The 25,785-nt window shown below is 38.0% G+C and overlaps 1 protein-coding gene across 1 annotated transcript in view; it reads right to left on the reverse strand.

The window, feature by feature from the left end:
• LOC122787719 (WD repeat-containing protein 62-like) overlaps positions 1 to 25,785 on the reverse strand; it is a 1,689,893-nt gene that overhangs the window by 371,063 nt on the left and 1,293,045 nt on the right. Inside the window, exon 21 of the mRNA XM_044054617.1 lies at positions 12,743 to 12,909. Within this exon, the coding sequence (XP_043910552.1) occupies positions 12,743 to 12,909 (167 nt within the window). The remainder of the gene's footprint in view (positions 1 to 12,742; positions 12,910 to 25,785) is intronic.

Consider the following 25,785-nt stretch of genomic DNA (forward strand, 5'->3'; position numbering starts at 1 on the left):
AAGGAAGTCACCAACAGGATTTTTGGTTTGTCCTTCTGTATTTTCAGGAGGACTTTGTGAATCAGTGGAAATGTGAATCAGTGGAAATGGGGGGAAGGCATAAAGAAACATACCCTCCCATGAGAAGAAGGCATCCACCTTCCAGGCTTGTGGATGGGGAAGCCTTGTGAAAAAGGGGGGCATCTGTCTGCTTTGGGAGGAGGCAAACAGATCTGCCTCAGGAATACCCCACCTGTGAATTAAATCCAGAAACACCTCCCTATGAAGCATCTATCTGTGGGAGGGTGTTAAGGTCCGGCTCAGGGTGTCTGCTGAATCTGCATGAGTTCAAAATATCTTTTTCTTAGTCGCAGAGACATCTGAGACCTCCAACTTAAAATGTTGTCTAAGTAGGGAAATAGTGTTCCCAAAGGAAAAAAAATCTTCTCCAGGGGAGTCAGAGCAAAATCCTTAGGGGAGTCAATCTGGGAACAGTATGTCAGGAATTCATCTGAGGGGGAGTAGTTTTCCTCAGATTCTACCTGTGAAGCAAGTGGTTGGCTTGACTAAGGAATCTGGGTCTGGAGTACCTGAAATGTCTTGAATAAGGACTGAGAGAATGTCTCCCAAGCTGGAGTAGGATCTTGGGCCTTGTGTTTTTTCTACTGTTTACTTTTTAAAGGAGTGGAAGGAGCAGGTACAAACGTAGGCCTGGATGCTGATGTAGGGATGGATAGTAAGGTGGTAGAAGGCCCCTCCGATGCCATGAGCCACAGTTCCCCTTCACCATCAGGAGCTGATGGTTGTAAAGCCTCAGTGGACGTGCTCTGAATACCCACTGCACCAGATTCCATTTTGGTTCCTGGTAACAGGGCAATATCCGAAGTCCGGAGAGATCCTGGGCTAACATCTGCCTTGAGGACCTCACTGGATTCCTGAGGCGGAGCTAGGACGTCAGGCCTAACTTTTTTAGCCTTCTTCCTAGGTGGCTCACCGGAGGATCCCACTCTGCCTTCCATCCTGGACGTCAAGTGACAAAGTCGCTGATTCTCTAAATACAGGTTTAGAGTTGGCAAATGGCTTCTCAGAGTTTTGGTGACAAACGATTGACAAATCTCACAAGACTTGTACTTGTGAGCTGCCCCTAAGCAAAATAAACACTTATCGTGCAAATCCTTGTGTGGAATTTGTCTTCCACAAGCGCACTTTCCCTTTCTAGATGACATGCATCTGAAACAGGTAAGAAATAAGCAAAAAACCTACAAGAGTACTTATCTGAATGTGGACAGCCTGAAACGAATGTCGAGAACCGATGGCTGAAGTAGAACAATGCCGGATAACTGGAGCTGGAGATCGGACGTCTGAGATGCACTGCAGCAGAAAAGTTCTGATTTGGGTACATGCAGACATCACAGAAATAGCCAGTGTCAGTTTATGGCTCTGACATGCAATGTCGCACATATTCCTGCATTCAAGACTTTGGTGTACTGGTCCGATGTCCAGTGCTGCAGGCAGCAACTCCCTAAAGTGAAGAATACTGCAACATGAGAATAGAAGGACATCTATTGCATTACACAAGACTGCACTGATGCAGAACGAATACCGCAGCAAAGTGACGAGTTAAAAAACAAAAGTATAAACATTTAGGAACTTCCAAGATGGCTGCACAATGATCAACAGCTGAACTTCAGCTCTCCCACTGTGAAAACTGGAATTGAGTAAAAAGGAGTGCCACTGAAATTGTTTTCTGGATACAATTTATTTACTGGCTAGTAAGTACACTGCCTTAATGCCGGCAAAGAATAAATTTGGAAAACCTGAAAAAAAATCAACCAAAAAAGGCAAAGAGAAAACACTGTCAGGGACAGAGTCTGCAGCTGTTAAAAGAAAAGCAGTTCAAGCTTCAGCTTAATTTCAAGAGATGACTTCCAGTAGTTTAGAGGAAAAAAATCAGATGTACTTGGAGGTGATTAAAATAAACAAACCACTGAAGGAATATATCAACCCGGATAACAAAAAAGCGGTAATAGAAGAAGCTTTAACGAACTGTTCAGATGAACTTAAACTGTAAACATCTGAGGATGAAAGGAAGAAACAGCTGGCTGAGTATGAGGTTCTCTCTTTTGTTTTAAAAAACAGCAGATTTAGAAGACAGAGTGTTCAGAGAAAACCTGAGATTTTCTGCTGCCCTTTAGAAACTGGAAGGAACAGACTGCATTAATTCTATGTAAGAACAAATACTAGTAAATCCGATCTCTGGAAACACACAGGACTAATAAAAATAACGCTCTTTATTTGACGAATCACGTTTTCGCTCCTGCACCTGCAAGAGCTTCCTCAGCACAAAACAATTTGTAGCATAAAGGCATCTGTTTTATACAAAATTATGCCATGATGTCACTTCCTTTTGTATTTTTAAAAAGACAGAATATAAAAGAAGAAACAGAATAAAAACAGCATTTTTAACATGTCGCTTCATACTAATACAAATACCTTCTATACTTTGACAATGAAAACATATGTACAAGCTGATAAGCATGTTCACATATGTCCCAACCATAAAATATGTATATTTAAATACATTCTCAATAAAATACATCATATTACGTATACTGCTTATACTGCAGAGCACTAAAGAAGGTGGTACCTAAAATACCAAATGTCTATAAGTCCCCCTAAATATAATGTTAGGTTATCTCAGATAACTTTTATATTTCAAGATAACTGAAATATTACAAGATTCATTTAATCCAGGGTAAGTAAAGGCATCTAGGCCTATTTGCCACTCTAGCTCTCTCATCTCAAGCATCAAATCTTGAGGTCTGCCCCTGACTCCATTATTGACCTGTTCAATCCCCATAAACTGGAAGCTGTGACCTATGTTATTAATAATATGTTTTGACAAAGCATTGTCCATTTTTTTGTTGCTTATAGCATACAAATGTTGGTAAATTCGGTCACTAAGTTTCCGTGTAGTTTTGCCTACATAGAACTAGAGGCAGCAGACACAAAAGGCAATATAGACCACTGATTTTGTAGTACAATTAATTCTTGAGAAGATGGTATATTTCCTATCTCTGATGACAAATGTACTACCGACTTTCAGGTAATTACACCTATTACAGAACCCACAGATGACAGTGCCCGTTTGTCTACTAGGGAAAGTGGATGTACCTGGTCTCTGTAGTAATTCTTTCAAATTACTCCCTCGTTTAAAAACTACGAGGGGGTAAGGTCCCAGCTTCTGAAGAAGCATAGGGTTATTGAAAATGCGTATATGGTGACTGTGTTATTTATATTTACTTTAGTTACGCTGGTTCCTGCCTCTGCTGGTGCATTAATCTGCATTTGGACCTTTTATAGTCATTAGATATGTTTCAAAGCTTTCTATTAAACACAGTTGTTCCTGTAAAATATAATTTCTATCTAGTGTAGTCAAGTTATTGTACTGTGGGGAATATGTAAATTCTTTGAGTTCCTAATACTGAATTCATATCTTCCATACCAAATATTTGCATATATTTCAGTCTACCTTGTTTTGTTATATTTTCCCTTCCAAGTCCCCCAATCCATCCTCAGTATTGCAAATCAAGTTCCACTCCCCATCTGCAAGTAAAATTCCCTGCTCAAAACTGGCGCTTCCCCCAAAAATTTCATAAGCTCCCAGAGTAGCAGGTTTTGGTGGAATATACACCAGTGTAATCCTCCATCCTTGCCAAAGCACTTTACTTTCCACAAAGCTACCATCATTGTCTTTTTCCCTCCTTTCACTATTGGAGCTCTTCTAGCAATTAGTATAATTACTCCACTTTTCCTTTGTTCCTGAGATTTTGCCGAATATCCATCCTGAAAACCTTTCTTTGCCAAATTCACATATTCATTTCTTTCTAAATGTGTCTCCTGCAGCATTGCTGCTGCATTCTGGATTTCTCAATATAATGCAATACTCTTTCATTTTTTTCATCTGTAAGGCCATTTATGTTCCAAGATAATATGGATAGTGTAGACTTTATGATAAAAAGCTATTGTTCCTATCATTAATATATGACCGTTTTTAATGTGTATTTCCAGCTGTTTGGCAGGTTAATCTTTTATGCATTTTTTTTCTCACCTCCATGTGAACCTGTGTCACATTTTTCAAGACTTTTTCTTTTAATGAAAACCCTCAAACAACAAAATTAAATACATTTTCAGAACACTCTCTTCCCCTGTTAACTTAGAACAAATACACAAAACTATGTACATCTTCGAAAAATGAAATTCAACCTTCCAGATAGGAACAATTGCCTCAAATTGACAGCTGCACCCACAGGCATTATCTAATCTAAAATTATATTTAGCCAAGCTAAAGTACATCCTACAGCCTGTATTCCCACTTACACTGATTGCTGTCTGTGATCTGTATTCACCTCTCAGATGTGAAAAACAGATTGTGTGCTTTCAGAAAAAAAAAAACCTTTTATCGCTAAGAAAAAGTGCATTGGATATCTTTAAACAAAAGTAAATTGTATACATTTTTATTAAGTGCAGTAAAGTATTAAGGCTGCTAGGGATTATTCCTATTATTCACTTCCCACAGTTTCAAACTTTATTTTTCACTGCACTGCTTGCCATTGTACCTTTAAATGTTGCATTACTGTCAGCAAAGAATGCTCAAAACACTCGTTTGAGTACACCTGCAGACATCTCTTCATGTAAAAGTAGTCGGCTGTGTCAGCAATAAACCTTTGTAAATTTCATTCAGAACAGAATGTAGAACTGCCTTCATCTGTAGACTTCTTGACTCACACTGACCATTTGCTAATGAAAAAAAAACAAGCTAATATCTTTGCAGATGTAAGAAACTTACATTTTTCATGGCTTTCATCATTTTCTTATTTTTCAAGCCAACGTGCTTACAAAAACAATTGCTCATAGTTTAAATAAGAGGTGTTAATCTAGACGTTCACCCTTGTAAAATGAAGAGAAATATTTTAAATCTGCTTGTAATATAATCAGTGCACATTTATATCCCCGTCCTCCTGCACCCACGATCACATTTTAGTTGTAAACTTGCTTTTGTGCAGCCTTTCTACTGTTTTTGTACTGCAAAGCTTAAATTTTTACAACTAAAAAGGTACTTTACTTTAATATCTTTAACACACGCAACACTGAAAAGACTCTCCACCACATTTTAAATACCCTGACTGCACACTACACAAAACTGCTTTGCTATACATGTAGCATGCAGTCTGTACTACAAAATGTTTTATACAAATACTAATAAGAACAAAGAAATTAGTTAAGTTTTCCCCTTTTAGTGTCTTTTTAAGCATTAATGACAAAAAGTGGGTGTATGCTGTAGAGTCTACCCGCAAGTTGCAACAAGTCCAGTCTTTTTCAGACACTTTTTATTGCAAAGTCGTATTTCACAAATGTAATTGATGCTTTATAGTCTCACATTTATTCACGGATTTCAGTGCTGCTGGTCTTCTTCCAGTTCATCTCTGTCACCCAGCACCCAACTATGGTTCATGTTCAAGGTACTTCTGATTCTTCCAGTCAGCTCCTTGCTTTTTTCTGTGTCTCAAGCATTTTCTGTTTAAACATTGGAAACCGATTCGTTGGCAAAGTCTCTCTGTGAACTTTACCATCAGAAGAATGAGAATCAGGGTCCCCCTTCTGCTTGCTGGATTACTTTTTGTTAGATAAACTTTATTTCCTCCTTAATGTGTTCTACATTAAAAAAGTGTCTTTGATCCTTCAGGAAAAAAATACTACTGGATACTGCAGCTTGAATCTCACTCCTGCCCCTCAAATTTCCATGTTTGCTGGGATAAACATGCTTCTCATCTGCCTGGTATACAGTGAATAATTTTTTTTTCTCCAAACAGCCTGCTGTCTCTGGTTTTTGATACTTTGCCCTTCTGCCACAGTTTTGTCAGAATCAACTCTTTCTGCTGGTATGACTGCATCTTTACTAATGTAGGCTCTTTTCTTGTTCAAAACTAGGATAAACTAGGATAAACTTTTCATTCCGTATACCTCCTTAACTCTCCCTTCTTCACTGTTATCAGTTCTCTTCCTTGACTTTCTCTTTAAGTACACCATAAGCCTGTTTTTCCCTTCCCTTCATATTGCAGTTCCTGTTTGTATTAGACTAACTTGCATATAATTTTTCTGCAATCTAAGATTTCTCTAAATATTAAATGATTGTCATACACCTTTTATCAATTTTAACCACTGTTTTTGTCATGTCTGATTTGGGGTCTATATTAAAATCACGAAAGCCCTAGTCATCGAATACGAAAACACTGACACATATTCCGCGAACTGCAAATACACCGAATGCCCTAAACTGCGAAATTCAAAAACTTGAACTGCCATAATTTTCCCACCCCACCGCCCTTCCCAAACAAACTAAATAAATCACATATATACAGTAACAAAAACCCTACTTCTAACCCTAAACTAAACTCTACTTCTAACCCTACACTAAATCTTGCAAATACCATCATGTATGCACATACTTTAACCCGCACCCTAACCCTAAGGTCCGTAACTATCGCACACTTGCCTTACGGAGCTATACCGCAGAAGGGCCAACCATGATTTGATGTTTCTGATTTCATGCTTCAGGACGATCAATGTTTTTGCAGTTCGGTGAAGACGTGTCGGCGTTTACGTATTCGGGTAAGTACACCTTCGAGCTTCTAATATAGACCCCTGATTTGTTATAATTAAACTGCAGATGTTTTGTTTTATTTTTGAAGATTGAAATTACTGTTCTTAAAATGTTTGAAATGGTTTGTAGCAGCCCCCCCCCCAGGTCTCCAATGAAAATGGGCTTCTGCCAAATCGTACTTTCCCAGTAGTCAATAAATAAAATAAATAAAGTCTTGGCTGCTTTCTTATCGCCAGATTTGGTGCATAAACTTGATGTACCCTTTCAATTAAAAAAAAATCCTGCTGTGGACCACCAGTCGAGTTACTCATTTGTGCTTACATGTTACAAAACACACAGGATACCACAAACACTAGTAAATCCGATCTCTGGAAACACACAGGACTAATAAAAATAACGCTCTTTATTTGACGAATCACGTTTTCGCTCCTGCACCTGCAAGAGCTTCCTCAGCACAAAACAATTTGTAGCATAAAGGCATCTGTTTTATACAAAATTATGCCATGATGTCACTTCCTTTTGTATTTTTAAAAAGACAGAATATAAAAAAAGAAACAGAATAAAAACAGCATTTTTAACATGTCGCTTCATACTAATACAAATACCTTCTATACTTTGACAATGAAAACATATGTACAAGCTGATAAGCATGTTCACATATGTCCCAACCATAAAATATGTATATTTAAATACATTCTCAATAAAATGCATCATATTACGTATACTGCTTATACTGCAGAGCACTAAAGAAGGTGGTACCTAAAATACCAAATGTCTATAAGTCCCCCTAAATATAATGTTAGGTTATCTCAGATAACTTTTATATTTCAAGATAACTGAAATATTACAAGATTCATTTAATCCAGGGTAAGTAAAGGCATCTAGGCCTATTTGCCACTCTAGCTCTCTCATCTCAAGCATCAAATCTTGAGGTCCGCCCCTGACTCCATTATTGACCTGTTCAATCCCCATAAACTGGAAGCTGTGACCTATGTTATTAATAATATGTTTTGACAAAGCATTGTCCATTTTTTTGTTGCTTATAGCATATAAATGTTGGTAAATTCGGTCACTAAGTTTCCGTGTAGTTTTGCCTACATAGAAGCAGGGGCAGCAGACACAAAAGGCAATATAGACCACTGATTTTGTAGTACAATTAATTCTTGAGAAGATGGTATATTTCCTATCTCTGATGACAAATGTACTACCGACTTTCAGGTAATTACACCTATTACAGAACCCACAGATGACAGTGCCCGTTTGTCTACTAGGGAAAGTGGATGTACCTGGTCTCTGTAGTAATTCTTTCAAATTACTCCCTCGTTTAAAAACTACGAGGGGGTAAGGTCCCAGCTTCTGAAGAAGCATAGGGTTATACATATAAAGTATGCACCCACTTTATGTCTTCAAAAATGTTTTAAAAGGACAATTCATGAGAGTGTCCAGACTTAACCCAGATGAACAATGTTTTCAATCAGGAATACAGGACCTCAAAGAGAGATTTATAGAGAGGGGTTACTGTGAAAAAGACATAAATGAAACCATTACAGCTGTAGAACTACTGAGATTGAATAGAGCGAGACCATATTTTATGGATCAGACAGATATACAGAGTGTAGATATTACCCCTCAAAATGAAGTGAGAGCGACTTTAACTTTTAGTCAGGTTAATTTGAGAGTAAAAGGACTTATGGAGAAACATTGGGACATCTTGCGTTCAGACAGAGAATTATGTAATATCATAGGCCCTAAGCCAAGTGTTACTTATAAGAATCATCCTAATTTGAAGAGCATTTTATGTAGACCTAGATATGTTACATACAATAGACAGGAAGTAGACTTAGATGTTAACACAAAGCCCTGTGGAAAGTGCAACCAGTGTAAATTTATTAATACAGACACTTTGTTTAAACACCCCAATACAGGTCGCAGTTACTATTTTTACACTAACACAAATTGTGAGAGTAGTAATATTGTCTATCTTGCAGTCTGTAGTTCTTGCCCTGCTTATTATATTGGGAAGACGAATCGCACCTTAAAAGAACGTATAAGGGAGCACTGTTATCAGATCAGGATAGGCTCAGATATGAACGCTTTAGCTAAACACAACAAATCAGCAGGAACAGGACATATGTTTAGCTTTTTTGTCATCCAGAAAATTATACAAGGCTTTAGAGGAGGTGACCTTGTCAACCGAACTTTGGAACATGAGACGAGGTGGATAATTAGATGGCGAGCTGATGAACCACCCGGCCTCAATGACAAGGTCCAGATCAAACCCTTCCTCAAAAATAGGAAAATACGTAAACATAAGTGATTATAACTCGTCCACTGTAGATATTTAGTTATGTCCCTCAGATGAAAGTTGAATCTGTACTGATGTTTATTAAACCATCACATATGTACATAAATCTAGAGATTTGACCTTGGCCATGTATAGAAATATTCAGCATGAACGTCATTTACTTATGTATTTACATGGTATGCTCCGTACATGAGATAATTAGAAAGAAAGACTTCTACACAGATATCATATTCTGATGTAAGTGCTGAATTGTGAGTACAATTGTGAGTTTTTACGTTGGTTGTGAGTCGATCGATCACAGTATATATTTTTAATAACTCTGTAAGGTCGTTTTTTACTGTTATTCAGTTTAACAGCCTTATAGTAATTTATGAAGGCGGACATATTCAAATTTTAAGATTATTTCTTTTAATTTTATTATGTAATAGTATAATGATTTGCTTGTGTTATTCTGCATCAACTTAGTTAGATATTGATGTGTGCTTTTTAGCAAATAAAGCATTTAGATGGATTTGTATGACTGATTCTGTGTGTTTAACTTTAAATTATTAAGCGCAATTTTGCTAATTCTGTAACCAATCAGGACTAATGTTAGTTCTTTTAAAGAGCTTCCTTTTATGTAATTTTATCCAAGTCTGAAGAAGCCTGTTGGCGAAAGCGCTTACTTTATTTCAATATTAAAGCTTTTTATATGAACAACTTGTTCCTGGAATATTTGGTGGTTTGAACATTTCGTTATTTCAACGGTGAAGACGTTTTATTGCCGCTAGGAACAGCGTATATGGTGACTGTGATATCTAATGACTAATTCAAATCATGCACCAATAAAATTTAATATAGAAAATGCAGGGTTGTTCTTCTTTCGGCTTTTCCCGGTTAGGGGTCGCCACAGCGGAACTCCAGCCCGCTAATGATTGGCAGTAGATTTCCCCATTCATGCATGTCTTTCGAATGCCACTCGACTACAGGGACATGCAGACTCCACACAGAAGGCGCTCTAAAATGGGACACTGGTGCTTTTCCACCTGCCTGTTTAAAAGAAAATACTTTACGGAATGAGTAGTGCAAATTATTTGACAGTTATTAGGGAAGACGAGAAATAACTTCATAAGTTTTATCTAGTAAGGGGGATAAAATATGAATGGAGTTTAAAAAAGAGTAGAACTAGAGATACAGTTAAAAAGTAACAGAAATTACTTAAGAGGCAGAATAAGGGGAAACACAGTACGAGAAAAGGTGCACATGGCAAATATCAAGTACTAAAGAGAAATCAAGGGGGTATCTGGATAATACAAACAAGTTTAGAAAAATTGTTGTTACACAACTATTTTTGATAACTCCAGAGCACAAAAACAATGAAACAAGTTGATCTTACAACATAACAAGGTGGTTTAAGATTAACTGATTTGAAGGGATATTTTAGAACTACACAGTTAAGGCTCATATACATAACTCAGGCAGAAGGTTAGAATTCAAAATGAAAAAAGATGATTATGTTGATGTGGGGGGGGGGACTTATAAAGAAAGAGAGAGAGAGTAGGATTTTGGATGCAGATCCTAAAGGAAAAGAGTAACAACCATACAGACTATTAAACTCAAAGTAGCAAAATGTATTCTAAAAACTAAGCCTACACAACAATGTAGAAAGGAGATTTTACCAACAGGGATGATTGCAAGAAGAGATACAGAGAATATGCAAGAGGGGGTGCAATTTACTGGAGAAAACTGGCAAAGTAACCATGGTATTGGGAGCAAATAACTAGACAAGGAAAGGTAATTGAGTGGGATGAGGCCAAGATTATTTTGGATTGCAGGCTAAAGACCGCCTTCCCTACCAGGGATTGATATCAGACTATAGACAAAGAGATAAGAAAAGGAAATCTTAAGTGAAAGACCTACTCTGGTAGAGTTTTTAGCGGAATCTAGAACAAAAGCTGCTGTTAAAAAGGGATAATTAGTAGGGCACACAAAATATTGCATGATACCAATAAAACTCAATCAGAAGAGATTAGAAAATATTGGGAAGACAGACTGGAAAAGCAATTTACAAATGAACACTGCAGGACATCTGTACAGCTGTGAAATATGCAACAACTCCAGAAGGCTTAGGAACTTTGCTTGGAAATGTCTGCACATCTATTTTTACACCCCAAGCAGACTTAACTTTTTTTTCTTCAAGTAGATAGCAAACGTTGGAGTTTGATGGGGAAGAAAGCAGTAACTGAGAGCATATGTTTGGGAGTGTAATGACTTGGGAGATCTTAAAAATTCCCTACAGACTATTCTGTCAGAAATATTGGGGGAGTAAATGGCTATAATTAAGGATATGATTTTTCTAACAGAGAATCATAATTGCCTAGACATAGTAAGGACTTATTAAGTTTAATTCGGTTAGCTGCCAAAAAGCAATTACTAGAAAATGGAAATAAAATTCTGAACCAATAACTACACTTGAACTATTGAACATTAAATATAAGAGAAAAGAAATGGAAGAGGGATTTTTTTTCAACAGGGAAGCATCAAACTGTAAAGAAAGAAATAAATAGAAACTGTGGGAACAATGCATGCAGAAAAATGTTTAGGAGGAGGTGTGAGGTTTAAGGGAAGGCAGGGATTCAGAAACTTTAATGTTGGACTAACAATAACTGCACAGAAAGAAAAGATATATGATGTATAATGTAAGTAAATGGAAACATGTTAATATGGTTTGTTTTCCTTTCTGTCAATGTATGTTTGCTTATGTTTTAAGTGTCAATTTAATAATCATGTTTAAACAAGTATAAACATTTACACATTTCAGGTTTATCAGGCATGAAAACATAAGAAAGAACAGTGCCATAATCTTTTGGCAGGGAAGTAGCCAAAACAAAAAGACTATTTTTTTTCTATGTGATGTTTGCACCCTGGTACCAAACTACCTTCAAGCCTCACCCCCACCCCCCGGACATGGTCCATTCACTCCCTTACCTGAGAATTTCACCTAGGGTCATAGAAAGAGCTGTCCTGAATGGCCATCATCAGGCAGCCATTAAGGTGATATATGTTTTCATTGGCATCCTGGCATTTTGGGTATTTGCAATTACCCAACCTTATCTGGGTGGGCTGTGAGATCCACATCACTGTGCAAGTTAACAATGCCTTCCCATGTGACTGCATGCTTTTGCACACCTTAGCTGAAGGCCACCACCTGGCAGTGAAAAGATGAGCCCAATTTGCTCCCATAGGCTGCACATTTGCATCATTTCTCATGCCATAAGGGATTCTGGTTGACAGAGGCCAGTTCTGCCACCCCTACTAACACAGGATTGTGCATGCACGCCCATCCTCCTCCATCAGGTCTATAAGACAAACATGCTGCTAATCAAACTCAGGTCACTAGAGTAATAGCCTGGGCTTTACCTCTATGCACCACCACAGCTTGTTCCTGTATACTAAGACTTTTTAAAATAAAACACTATTAAATAAAATAAGACTAACAGTATCTAGTCATTCAAATTATGACTAAATCTGAATTTTGGAAGAACAACATGAATTTTGGAAGAACGACATGAACAAACTGTAATGGAATTATGCAAAAAAGGAGTTGAAGACCAGTTCATAATCAGGCAGTCTTGGTGGAAATCTGTCAGCTAAGGCCAAAGGTTCTCCAAGTAGTCATACAATCTTACAATAAAAAATAATTTGAATTTAGTACATTTATGAAGAATAACCATAGTAGTAGTCATACAATCCTACAATAAAAAAAAATTTGAATTTAGTGCATTTCTGAAGAATAACTATAGTGCTCTATTAACCTGTCAACTTCAGAAGACTCATCAGATTGCGCAGGGTAAATAATTCGCTCTGCTGCTTCAGGAGTTGCAACTTCATGGTCAGAAACAACCTCCATTTCATTTAAAAAGGTGGACACTGTGTGCAAGACACATGTATCTACAGGAAAGCTTTTGCTGGTGTCACCCATCTGTAAGAAAACAAAAACAAAGTAGTACTAATTTGGTACAAAGTATTTCAAATGGTCTCTCTCATAATAAAAAAAATATTGCTTAAATTATTTCAACGCTTATCTGGCCAGGCTTAAATATCCAACACTAAAATTCATGATTGTAGCAAAATCAAGGACTGAAATGGGTCTCATAAATCACAGATCTTAGCATAAATCTGAAGATCATATCTTTGTTTAAAACAGAGCAAAACAAAATTATTGGAAAATTGCGCTAAATAAAATTGCTGTAAATATATATTCACACACATATATTGCAGCAAGTGTGATAACACTTAAAGGAAGTTTCTTTAAGCTCAACTGTAGTTTATTTACAGTGAAGAAGTCAAACTTCATTTTCATCTCAAAACAAAACACATACACTTCTGCTTAACATACTTCTGGTTAATTACGGTCCTGTCCTGTGTTTATTAGATCACTTCAAAGTCTTTCAATTAAACACAAGACTCTCTACAATAAACTTTTTAGCTTTTAAATGCAGCCATGGTCAAGCTGCTCCTGGTACTCCTGGAGTAGGTCCACAACTCTTCCAGAGATTTATCAGGTCTTTCCACTGCTTCCTCTGGTCATGGTTTGCTAACAGTCTGTACTCTTGGCCCCAAATCCTTCTCTGGGAGACTGATGACTCTTTATTAAGAGATTCCAGCTCTTTTAACAGCATTTCTTCAGTGAAATTACATTAAACTACGTATTTTACAGCTTTTTTATTTTTTAGAGCTGCAATATGTGGTCTCCAGACACCACAGTCAGTTTTCCAATAATATATGGTGTATATAAAGTGAGTTTATATTAGATCACAGAGCGCTTCAAAAAGCAAATGGTGATTAATTGACAGTCAGAACAGTGATTTTTTTTTCCTAGGGGAAAAAAATCGCTGTTCCAACAACCAAAAACAAAAAAATATACTTTAAACATTACATTAAGTGGGGAGCATCGCCCCCCACACCCCCCTACTTAAATATACCAACTCCGAGATCGCACTACAGTGCCGAAAAATGCAAAGTAACTAAGCGGCCAAGCAAATTCTTTCTCTGGGAAAGAATTAGCTTAGAAGCCGCTTCGATATTTTGCCGTTTCAGGCTTTTGAGTTTGACGAAGACACAGTCGAAAGAATGCGTCTTCGGTCTTCTAATAGGGAACCATATAAAGCACATCCAACATATATATGTGTGTGCGTATATAGATATTTATATCACTTCAAAGTCACTCACATTATATTTTGCACAAACACATGCACACACAAATATAAATATACATACACATGTATGTATGTATGTATACAGCAAGAAAAATCCACATTTAACATAGATTTTGAATAACATATTTCCATATTCCTACTATGCTTTGCTTTTATGCCAGCATGGACCATAAAGTAATGCAACAATATCATCAGACATGCACTTAATGGTCTACAAAGGCTACCCTCCTTGGTGGGTCTAGAAATAGATTCATTGCCTCTTCTCTTTCAGTTCAGCACTTTTTTTTGAAGCTCTCATTCTCATAGGCAAAAAAGATCTGAAGTATTTTGCTTCTAGGATTGGGGGATTATGGGTAAGAGGGATTATGGGTAAGGGGTGGAACCTGAGCTTTGAATCCAAAGTCTGAGAGTAGTCGAAGTCAGATCCTAGTCAGCTCTGGTAACCCATCAGTTGAGGAATTGAGGGAAGAAAACATCGGATCACTTCCATTTGCTTCTATTTCTAGTCAGGCAAAGAAACCAAGGAGGGCAAATCGGAAAACACTTTTTGAAAAGAAATGTGTCTCAGTTCTGAAGTATACAAAACCCACGTAAAAAAAAAAATATGGTGACTATACCAACAGCCTGCAGCTCCAAGACCATGTAACAGGGGATATGGAGACAAAATAAAATTTCTGTGATATGAATTTCAATACTGTTGAACTATCTATCTCAAATGGGGAGTAGAGAAATAAGTCATTCCTGAATTTCAAATCTCATGGAAGGGAGAGGTTATTCAAATATGGAGGCAGATGAAACTTTTTAAAGGATGTGCTTCACCAGCCAGGGATGGGCCACAGTTCTGCCCTCCACAAGGTAATACCTGAAAGGAATAAATAGATGCACCTTGACTGTAGGACAATTGAGGGGCAAATCAAACATGTGTCTGACATAAGTTAACATCAACTATAAAATTATCAAAAGGGGCATTGCCATTTACTGTTTTGGGTAAATGAAGATCCTTCCCATTTGGCACAGTTTAACAGGTGAAAGGTTTGCTGGAAACCTCAGTCAAGTCTAGTACACTCACTGGATGTGAAATAAGCAAGATCAATGCAGGAGACATGCCTTGAGCTGTAACCAGTTGTCAAACCAGCCATCACACAACATACTGGCTAGAACTAGTTTAGTCTTGCATACCTAAGAAAGAATGAAATAAACTCCTTCTCAGCTACAATGTGGCAACAAGAAAAAGAGATGCATCTGCATTGGAGATACTTTCCTACTGCATTAGTTGATCTACAAGATGTTTTCCCCGATAAGCCCCAAAAATGAATATTAAGTATTTTTCCAGCAATCAAAATTCTGCCTTTATTTAGCAAAATCTCACATTAGAAGTTATCCACATGCTAGTTCAACACACAAGATGATGAAACAAGCCAGGTGTTTAATGGTGCTTGCCCACTGAGCTCATCAGTTCACCCCTTTGCCACTAGTAAGCACCCTGCTGTAAATTAAGAAATAATACAGATCTAATACCAAATTAATAAATCAGTAATATAGGACACACAGAAGGAACAACTCCCCAAATTACTTATTCATCAAGGGTGAATCTCATTTTCATCATCTGAAACCGTGATAACTTGTGTCTTACATCAGATGTCAAAGACCTTCTTTCGTGGATTCTAGTTCATAAGCAAGTACCAGCCTACCTACCCTTGCAAGCCACTTTAAGCCAAGTCAGTTTCCTTTCCGATGACTGAATTAACCCTATCCCATGTGGTATTAGAATGGCTTTACTAATCCCATGGTTGAAAATTATATATTCTCTCCAGCAAGAATAGCTGGTATCATACCATAGATAATTTGAAGGAATCTATGCATGAGATAATGAACTTAGGAGCTGTCTCTATCCATTAACAGAACAGAGGGCAGTCCTAGGTAAAATTTCTACTACCTGTCCATTGACCCAAGTTGTGCATAAATATGGACAGGGTTGACTTGTTTTACATGGGTTGGGAGTCAACTGCAAAGCAGTGGTATCCTCTGCAAGATATATCTGTCCCTCCAAACCATTCAGTTGATTTCATAGAAGAGGTTTAGATCCTAAGACAAAGTATTTGTGATGCCATCTGACTTTCTGAGGTGCAGTAGGTCCATCAGTTTTGGGTCAGAGAATGGCTTGTATTCCAGACAAAGGTCACCTCTAAATAGTCTGTAAGATACAGTGTACAGTGACAGGGATGTGGAATGGTCGATGTAAAGCACACTGTTTAGGCCTTGTATCCTTTTAGTAAGGTATGTCCATCATCACTCCAGATGTATGTGTCTGGACAGAAGCATCCCAAAGGGGAAATTATACTCGATGATTAGCTTAAAGGCTGAGTAAAGGCAGACAATGACATCTCTAGATCTAGTAGCAATCCCTTTGTTTATAAACTGTGCAACATAGAAGGCCTTTCTTATTACAGTGGACGCGTTGCTCAAACATTAGGTCACTACCCAAAGTTCCCAAATCCCAAACAACTGGGTCAACTCTCAGGGGAGTATTGTCAATGTAGTAGTTCCCTGGGGTAGATGACTTCATCAAGGACAAAATAATGTATTTGCTTGGCATTTAATCTCCATGATTTTGGCACCAGTTATTTGTTTTGGACAAACTTCCCAGCAAGATGGCTAGGTCATTTGGGGATTCAATTACTGCTCTTTGCTTGCAATCATTTGCAAAAAGACAGCCAGAGAGCCCTTTGGTACTGGCTTTTACTTCAGAAAAGTTAATGCCAAACTGGTGAGGTACTACAACCAAACCCTAGGGGACTCCACTAGTGACTGGTCTCTCTGTGGAGATACTTTCCCCTATTTTGATTTCTTGCATCCTATATGTGAGGCAGTTGGCAATCCAGTGAGTGATGTAGGGGTTTATTCCTGGTTTTAGCTTTTCTGATATGCACAAGTGAGGAAATGTGTCAAAAGTCCTCAACAGGTCGAGGTACGCGGTATACTGTTTGCCCTCATTCACTGCTTTGGTAATCTTTTCAAAGTAGTACACTGGGTTGAGTAAGCATGCTCTGCCCTTGACTACACCAAACTGAGATGGGTCCAGTACTTGGAGGTGCCTTACTGACAAGTACCATGATAAGTCTTTCCATAGTTTTGCATATGAGACTGGTCAGACTCTGAGGTCTGTGGAAGGTCCTCCTTTATGCAGAGGAATGATTGTGGCTGATCTCAATTTGCTTGGAACAAAACCAGTATGGATGCTGAGGCTGAAAAGTGTTGCTGGGTGGGGGGTGCATGTGGGGGGTGGCTAAATTGTGATTTATGCTATTTAAGATGCATTCTGGAATATTTTCAGGATCTATCAATGCAGTATGTTCTTTTATTGCTTTTGATAGCACTTTCAGGACCTTTCTTATGGCTACTTGGACATGTAGTTCTAATGTTTAACTCGGGTATCTACTATTTCTCCTTCTCCTTTCCATGTATATAAATACAAACCTTTTTTGTTACTAGTCACTCTTTCTCACTATGATGACCAAGGACCTTCCTACTACTGCACTGTTCTTATGCCACAAATTGTCTCAAAAATTCAAAGCATATTTAATGATTGCTAAAGCTATTACTTTGTACCTAATGTACTCTACTTTACTTGTCTGTAACTCACCATCATTTTAGTATTGCACTAAAGGAGCTTTTCTCCCTGGGCTTTTTGAAAAAGAACTTGTGTGCCAAATTGGAGTATCCTGGGTAAACAAAATAAATTAATAAATAATAGTGCATCATGCTGTGCTATCAGACTTGATGCGAGCCTCTTCTGGATAACAAACCTAGCATCTTTTCCCTCTTACATAGTAGTAAACTGTAGATGATGATATACCTCTGCACAGCTGGAGTTCTCTCCGCTGTTTTAAGCCATGTCTCAGTAATTACACAAACATTTCCATTTAAACTATGGGTGAGGAAGGCTTGTAGGGAGTCAAGTTTCTTGTTAGGGATCCCAGCATTGATCTGTATCACCTTCATATTTTTCTTTACTTACTTTGTTATGTTGGCAGGTTTATCAGGTTGGCATTGCTTAAAAAGGCAATATGGGTTGGACAATGTCTTTGCCAGTAACTGAAACCCTAGAGAGGTAGAGATGCAGGCCACTCCTGGCCAAGCAGCATGGTATGTCGATCATATCCTCCCAGGCTAACAAACACATTGTGCCCCTTTTGAATGAACGCGGCACCACAAACTAAAAAACTGAAACAAACACTCGGAAAATGGCAGGCGAGAAAAAAAACTGATTTAATGTATGAAGCACTTTTTGTGTGTTACATGAACAAAGTTTCTCAGATACAAATGACATGAAAACAACAGTAGTCTTTTAAACTAAGAACCATATAATAAAACCAGCCAATCAGAATATTAGCACAACAAAGCATCAATTAACCAGCTACTAACCATTAACCCCTTATATTCCATGCTCCTATACAACACACACTACCGGGGTAACTTCAAAATTAAAATATTGCATAGCTCTCAACTTTCTATCTCCAAAATGAGGAACAAATGGGCAAAATGTGGAACACATACTAACGGGCCACTAACAACTTCAACTGGAAGCTCAAAGGATGGTTTAAATGTGCTGGTTTCACTTACAAAAAGATATTTTAATGAATTAAAATGATTCAATTCTATTAACCATGGATACCATCTAAAAAATTCCTAACACCGAATGTGTGACCTACCCTTTCATTGTGGATCGAGGAACATGAAACTTTTAAGACTCCAAATGAGGTACATTTCTCATAATGAGGTACTTTACTAAAAATTCATTGAATACTACAAAGTACATTTCTAAATAAACAAAAAATAAACTCTAAAAGTAATGAAAAAACCTTTAAAGTAACATACAAGACGTACATTAATCCACTTCTGAAACATAATACACCCACTCAGGTAGAAAGAGGTGCATTGAATATACAACCTATTTTTCACCTCTGTAAGCTTTTAAGTTTCAAAACGCATCTTACTGAACATGAATCATTGATGCCAGGGAAATTATAAGCATTGAGGTGAATCTGCCAAAATAATTCTAATTCCTCTAATTTTAGCAAAGTGGGATCTCCTCTTACATCCTGCACCACCCGATCAGTTGCTTTAAATTTAAAATTGTGGTCTTTTGCTGATAAAATACGCTTAGCTAGCGTATTGTCCATTTTACTTTTATTGATGGCATATTGATGTTCATACACTCTTTCACCAAGTTGATGCTCCTGTTTGCCTATATAATGTACAGGACAACATTGGCACTTTGCCAAGTAGACCACACACTTAGAATTATAGTTAAACCTATGTTTTAACTTGAATTGACTATTGTTGACAATGAAGGTACTGCCCACATCCTTAAACCTGCAATAATTGCAGGACTCACATTTGAACATTCCTGGACATTTTATTGCCTGCCTTGTTTTAGATTCCAAAAGTTCTATATGTTGTAACTTCTCTTGAAGATGATTCTAGGAGTACCTCCTATACTATTAAATATTACTAGGTAATTCCTGAATAGTTCACAATTCTTCCGTATTATATTAGATAGTACATAACTGTCCATACTAAAAGTTGTAATTAAACTTAAAGAAAAATCAGACTGGACATCTGTCTCTAATGTAGAATCAAGAGGGTCAAAAGCAACTTGGAACCATAGTTCAGGATCACATGTTATACCTAAAATAGGAACATACATCCTATTGAGTCTTTTACATTTAACTTAATTAATCAGGGATTCTATTAGTTCCACAGGATAGTCATGACTCAAAAACATATCCCTAAGGGTTTCGCACTCAGTTTCAAAGTCACTATTTAAAGTGATCATTCTAGCTGTCGGCACCAACTGGCCCTTAACGACCAAACGTTTTTAGTGATAAGGATGGCAGCAAGAAAAATGGAGAAAAGAGCTGGAGTACGTACTCTTCCTGTGTATTTTAGATAGACAGCAATTGCTGACTCTTTCCTTCCTAAGACTAATATCCAAGTAGGCTATTTCGTCCTTACTAAAAGTGGAAATAAATTTTAAAAAGTTGGTGGTCTGTTTGAAATGCTCTATGCTGTAATTAGCTTCTAGCAGCTCACCGATTACTGTTATTTTCATGTCATTTGTATCTGAGGAAGTTGGCTCATGTAACAAACGAAAAGTGCGTCATACATTAAATCAGTTTTCTTACTCGCCTGCCATTTTCTGAGTGTTTGCTCGCCTTTTGAATGACACCAAGAATTTGGCTCATTATTAAAGTTTATTTTTTCTCATATTGTTTTTGTCATCCTTAGAGAAAGTAGAATGCTGCTCAGTGCTAGGCTCATATGTGCTACATAATACATCTCTTCATACAGTTCAGGGAGGCACATCTCAAGTCACTGACACCCAAACACCCCATGAGAGTCATAACCAGTTGTTGTTTGTCTTTTTGGATTTTCCCGGTTAGGGGGTCGCCACAGCAGAAATCCGGCCTGCTAATGATTGGCAGTAGATTTTTTATGGTGCTGAGTTGCCAGCCTGGCGCCCAACCTTCAGCGAAGGCACACCCATTCACGCATGTCTTTCGGAGGCCACTCGACCGCAGGGAGGACATGCAGACTCCACACAAAAGTCACTCCAGCCGTGGAGAACCTCTTGCTGTGAGGCAACAACACTACCACTGTACCACCACGGCTTACGAGAGTCATACCCAGTACTTGCTATTTAAGGATTTGTGTCTGTGTGTGTGATCTGATGGATCCTAGCACCAGACAAGCAACTAGCCATCAATCTTTCCTTGCTCAGTCTGGTAATAGGTGCATCTGTAAGCCTTACAATGCAGCCACTTCTAACTAGAATGTTTGGTTAGGTAGATGCTAGCCTTACTGGCTCAACATCTCTTGACTTTGGGACTTCTTGTGCTATGTGAGGTGCTAGTCTTAACCTGCTGCACTTGCTTTGTGCCTGTGTCACATTTTGGAAGTCTGAGGTTTCGGCAAGTTAATCTTTAGCTACAGCATATGATGGATTGTGTGGACTGCCAAGATGAGGTGAGTTGTGGTGTGTGATGTACTGCTGCTGATTTTGGTGTTCAAGATTACTTTGAGAGAGATTCTGGTCTCTAAGGACATTATATATGTACATCTTTCACACATTGTGCCATGCTGTTTGAATAGTAGATGTTTGTCAAACAACAAGAGACAATTCTTACAGTCTCAAGATATCCATCTCAGTCAGGCTGTCAACAGAATTTGAAAGGAAGGAAGTGCTGGTCCATTGTTTCAATGGGAATGACTATAATTGTTTGGAGTTTGGTTAGTTTAAGACACTGTTTGGGTGGATTTACTACTAAGGCGCGGAGAAATGTCTCGTTATCTGGTCGGGGTGTGTTGCAGCTCAAGGTGTGTTGATTTGCTCTTGGCTCAGACCTGGATTTCTAAAGGTTGTACAGATTTTGCAGCTCTCTTACAGGGAAAAAGCTCTTGCATAGACAACCCACTATATAATAGAATCCAACACTGGCATAAGCTCCCCCTTTGATGAAAAACTAATTTCTCACAGTTCAGGGCTTGCCACCCTTCTCAGAGTTTTGAATAAAAGACCCTTGATGGGTGTAGCTCTGTGACAGTTATAGCAGACTACCTAGGGAAGGGGTACAATCAAATAAAGCAAACAGCTGAGTTCTGTAACTTCAGAATTTGTAGCAAGTCGCAGTTCTCAGCTCTAGGACTCTGCATACCTCTCAAGTGTACCTCATTATGAGGAACATACCTCATTTGGGCTCTTAAAATGTTTATGTTCCTTGAAGTTCCACACTGAAAGGGTCTGACACACACTCTGTGTTATGAAGTTTTTAACTGATATCCATGGCAAATACAATTAAACCATATTAATTCATTACAAGATCTTTTTTATAGGTAAAACCAGCATATTTTAACCATCCTATGACCTTTCTAGCTGAAGGTGTTAGGTTCATAGGTAGGTACTAAGCTATTGGCCCTAGGGTCTATACAAGCCTAGCCAAAAAGGTACCCTGCCTTTCGCCACCCAAGAAATTATTTTCCTGTGCCCATCGAGCAGAGCCACAGAAGTGAAAATGCGATTAGTATGCGTTTCACATGGAAGGTTGAGAGCTACGGGACTATGTGCTACAGGTAAGTTCAGAAACTTTAGTTTTTACAGTGGGGCAGGGAAAACTGTAATTAGTGTATAAATAGTAAGAAACAGCAGTACTTAATGTTTCAGTGAGGGTTAGGACAGACAAGAACACGGGAAAACTGTAGCAATGTAACAGAAAGGCACTGGATGGAATGCAAACAGTTGCAGAAATACTGCCACTACTGCAACCAAACTAGAGTCTATGGCACCAGACAAGGCAGACATTTATCAGTAACAATTCTTATGGAAAAATGCAGTAATAAATGAGGCTCAGACTTTGCAGTACTTCACAATTCCCACACATTTATGAATGAAACTACAAGAGTAAGGTCCCAGACTGAATTCAAAATACAAACAGCTAGCTTTTTCAAATAAATTTAGTTATGGAGTTAAGACGTGCAGTATAATGCAGAAACAATGCCAAGATCTTGCAGTACTTCACCATTCTCCCTCAACTGCAAGTAAGGCTATAAGACTAAGGTCCCAGAACAAACAAAAAAAAAATGCAAAAAGATAACGGTATGGCTAAAACACAGAATAATGCAGAAAAGTACAAAAAAACAGCATCACCACACGTCTCTATAACTAACTGAAAATAAAAGAGCATAATTGAATTTTTTTTCTTTCCTTTTTGATTAAAATGTCAAAGAACTTGGAAGAAAAAGGCAGAAGAATACCAGAATTGTAATAAACGACATCAAAGCTCAAGGCCTGACCTCTGAGCAGCACCTCTGAGAATTATTACATGCGGCTTCCGTAAAAATGCTCAAGGAGCAATTATACAAGCATCAGTAGCCTGAAGGAAAAAAAAATATATAACATTGAAGGTTCATTCCCATAGGAAATTATTGCCAGTGCGATTTTGAAGTATGCCCCGGAAATCATCCACTTTTTAGCGAGGATTCTCCCTTCTTCAAGTTGCTACAACCATGGAGTTGGCAGCTAAAAGTTCAGTTGGTGAGGGGAGCTTCCTCTCCTGCAAAACACAAAAAGGAATTTTTTTCCCCTGTTGGGTTTCAGACATTTTTTTTTCGTTCTTTGAAATGTTGACTTTCAGGATATTGGTGTTTCATAGTAAAACCATTACAAGCATGTAGTCATGCATAACCAAGGGAACTTTAACTTCAGAAAGAGAGAGAAAAATATATATATACATCCATATGCCCATACTGACATATTCCTTAATAAGCATGTAACATAAAATTATATATTTGCACAGATAACAAAGAAATCCACAATTGAGTCAGGAGTAAGAAAGCCAGCTACACTGGGATGAAGGAATGGTACTCTGTATTTATTAAGGAAGCTTTTCTTGTCTGGCAAGTTGGCAACCCATGCAGTAAGATTAGTCTGTTGCATCTAACATTGAAGATCTGCTCAAATGGGTCCCTGATTCAGACGGATGCCAAGCAGTATCCACCAGGGTGGAAGACGCCAGAAGACTGCACAAGCACAGAGCTCAGAAATCTAATTCTAAGAATAATGCTTTCCCAAATTAGGATCTACTCTAACAGTGGTGCTTGAGACAACTATGTTTGTTAAATGAGAACAGAGGACCAAGTGGGTGAACACAGACATCTGTCATAATGATACTCCTAAAGCAAGGATTGGGGATAGTTACTCATCTAGAGGTGTGAGCTCTTCAGCAACTGCCAGTGAGAAGTTGTTCACCTGATAGCAAAAGACATTGTAGTTGCGAATCCATTGGGAGCAAAGGAGATGAACTAGTCAGTCTTTGTGCATCTATTTTAGGAAACAGCGTAGCTGTTAGCGAATAGCCAAAGTTTAAATGGCAATTCTCTACCCTGGTTTATGTCCTAACAAATAAGAGTGAGATGAACAGACTTTCTCAGTGAGAATTCTTTTTAAAGGAAATGTGGGTTCCTCCTGAGGCATACTATGTCTTTGTGAAAGACCATATATGATTCCATACACATAATGGCATGATGTCTTGAGATCCCACTTGCAAAAGTGGCAGCCACCAGAAAGCTTTCCATCTAATGAACTTTAGAGCAAACTAGCAGGCTCAAGCAAACAGTTCAAATTCCAAGGATAAGACAGGATGGTTCTTCAATGGAGGATGAAAGTGACATACTCAAAGAAACGTCTAACCACTCACAGCTGGGTCACAATCCTACCCTCCATAAGGACGATCTGCAGAGAAGCCAACACTTACACCCAGGTATCCAACATAAGTCAAGACCTCCTGGCCAATGGTATACTACTTGATATTTCAATAAATTCAGATAAGTCTAGATAGTAAATATGCAGATCAAAGGATCTATATCAGAAGCCAGGCCCTGAGTTAAAGCAAGGTGTCATTCCCCAACCAAAGACAGCTTTGACTTTCATCATAAGAGATTCCTATAAGCACAGGTATTTGAAAAACTAATACCATGTTTTTTTAGCCATCATGGAACAATGAAAAAGAGTTTAGTCTTCCTTCTCTGAACTTTAAGATGGCACACAATCAGTTGGAATGCACACAGCAATTTTCTATGTCACACGACAGAGAAGATGTCCCCTGCTATCTCACCTCCTCTGTTCTGAAACACTGAGAAGACTGACCCACTTCCAGAAGTTACCAGCTATGCCATCTCAATCTGGAAATCCAGAACAGTACAGGATCAGCTCAGGTCTGTCAGCTTGTTTACTTGAAAACACTCCATGGTACTGTACTAAAACCCACAAAATTCAGAAGCAAAGACACACTGAATAAGGAATCACTAGACTGGAAAATAGTTTAGTTCTTCTGTCCCTGTTTAATCAAAGACTTCTGAATAACTCTCAATACAAACTAGTTTAAACAGCCATAAAACAAAGTCACATGTTCTAAAACTAGCCAATTATATTCAAACTCTCACAGTTTTGCTGCCTTAATTTTTAAAATACACTTAATATGTATAGTGTCACTGAGACCAGGAAATGGGTTAGCCACTAATCTAAACTGTCAGCACACTTCTTTTGATTTTCAGCAAGTTATTGTAAAGTTACACAATCTATTTGAAATAATAAAAAATAAATCTTAAAATATATACAGTTCTTAGAATGTTTAAAGGGTGCATTTTAGATCATGCTTTCTAATAGCTAGTGAGACGATGTGAGGTATATTGCCAGCTATGCCAGGAGAAGTAGAGCAGTGGATGTGTAACATATGCCAGCATAGCTAGCTGGAGTTTTGTAAAGAATGATATGTAATTTGTATATCAAGCTGATTTATACAGGTGCTTGTGTTGAAAATGTATTTGCAAAGCTGTTTGTGTTGAAAATGTACCAACAGTGGGCCCTGCTAGACAGAAAAGAAATACACCTGTATGTCAGACTGCATTTTAACTGCTGAAATGAATATATCACAACAGAGGATACTGGAAGAGAAGAGGTGAATCTCAGTTCAGCTAACTTTGAAAAATAGTCTGAAAATAAATTACCTGGTTTCGGCCATAAAGACTATATCTTACAGCTCTGATTGCAGCCAGAGACAAAATGTCTATGAAAACCAGGA

Source organism: Protopterus annectens, chromosome 1.part0, assembly GCF_019279795.1.
Source record: "Protopterus annectens isolate FY-2018-M chromosome 1.part0, PAN1.0, whole genome shotgun sequence".
In the NCBI taxonomy this organism is placed as follows: domain Eukaryota; kingdom Metazoa; phylum Chordata; order Ceratodontiformes; family Protopteridae; genus Protopterus; species Protopterus annectens.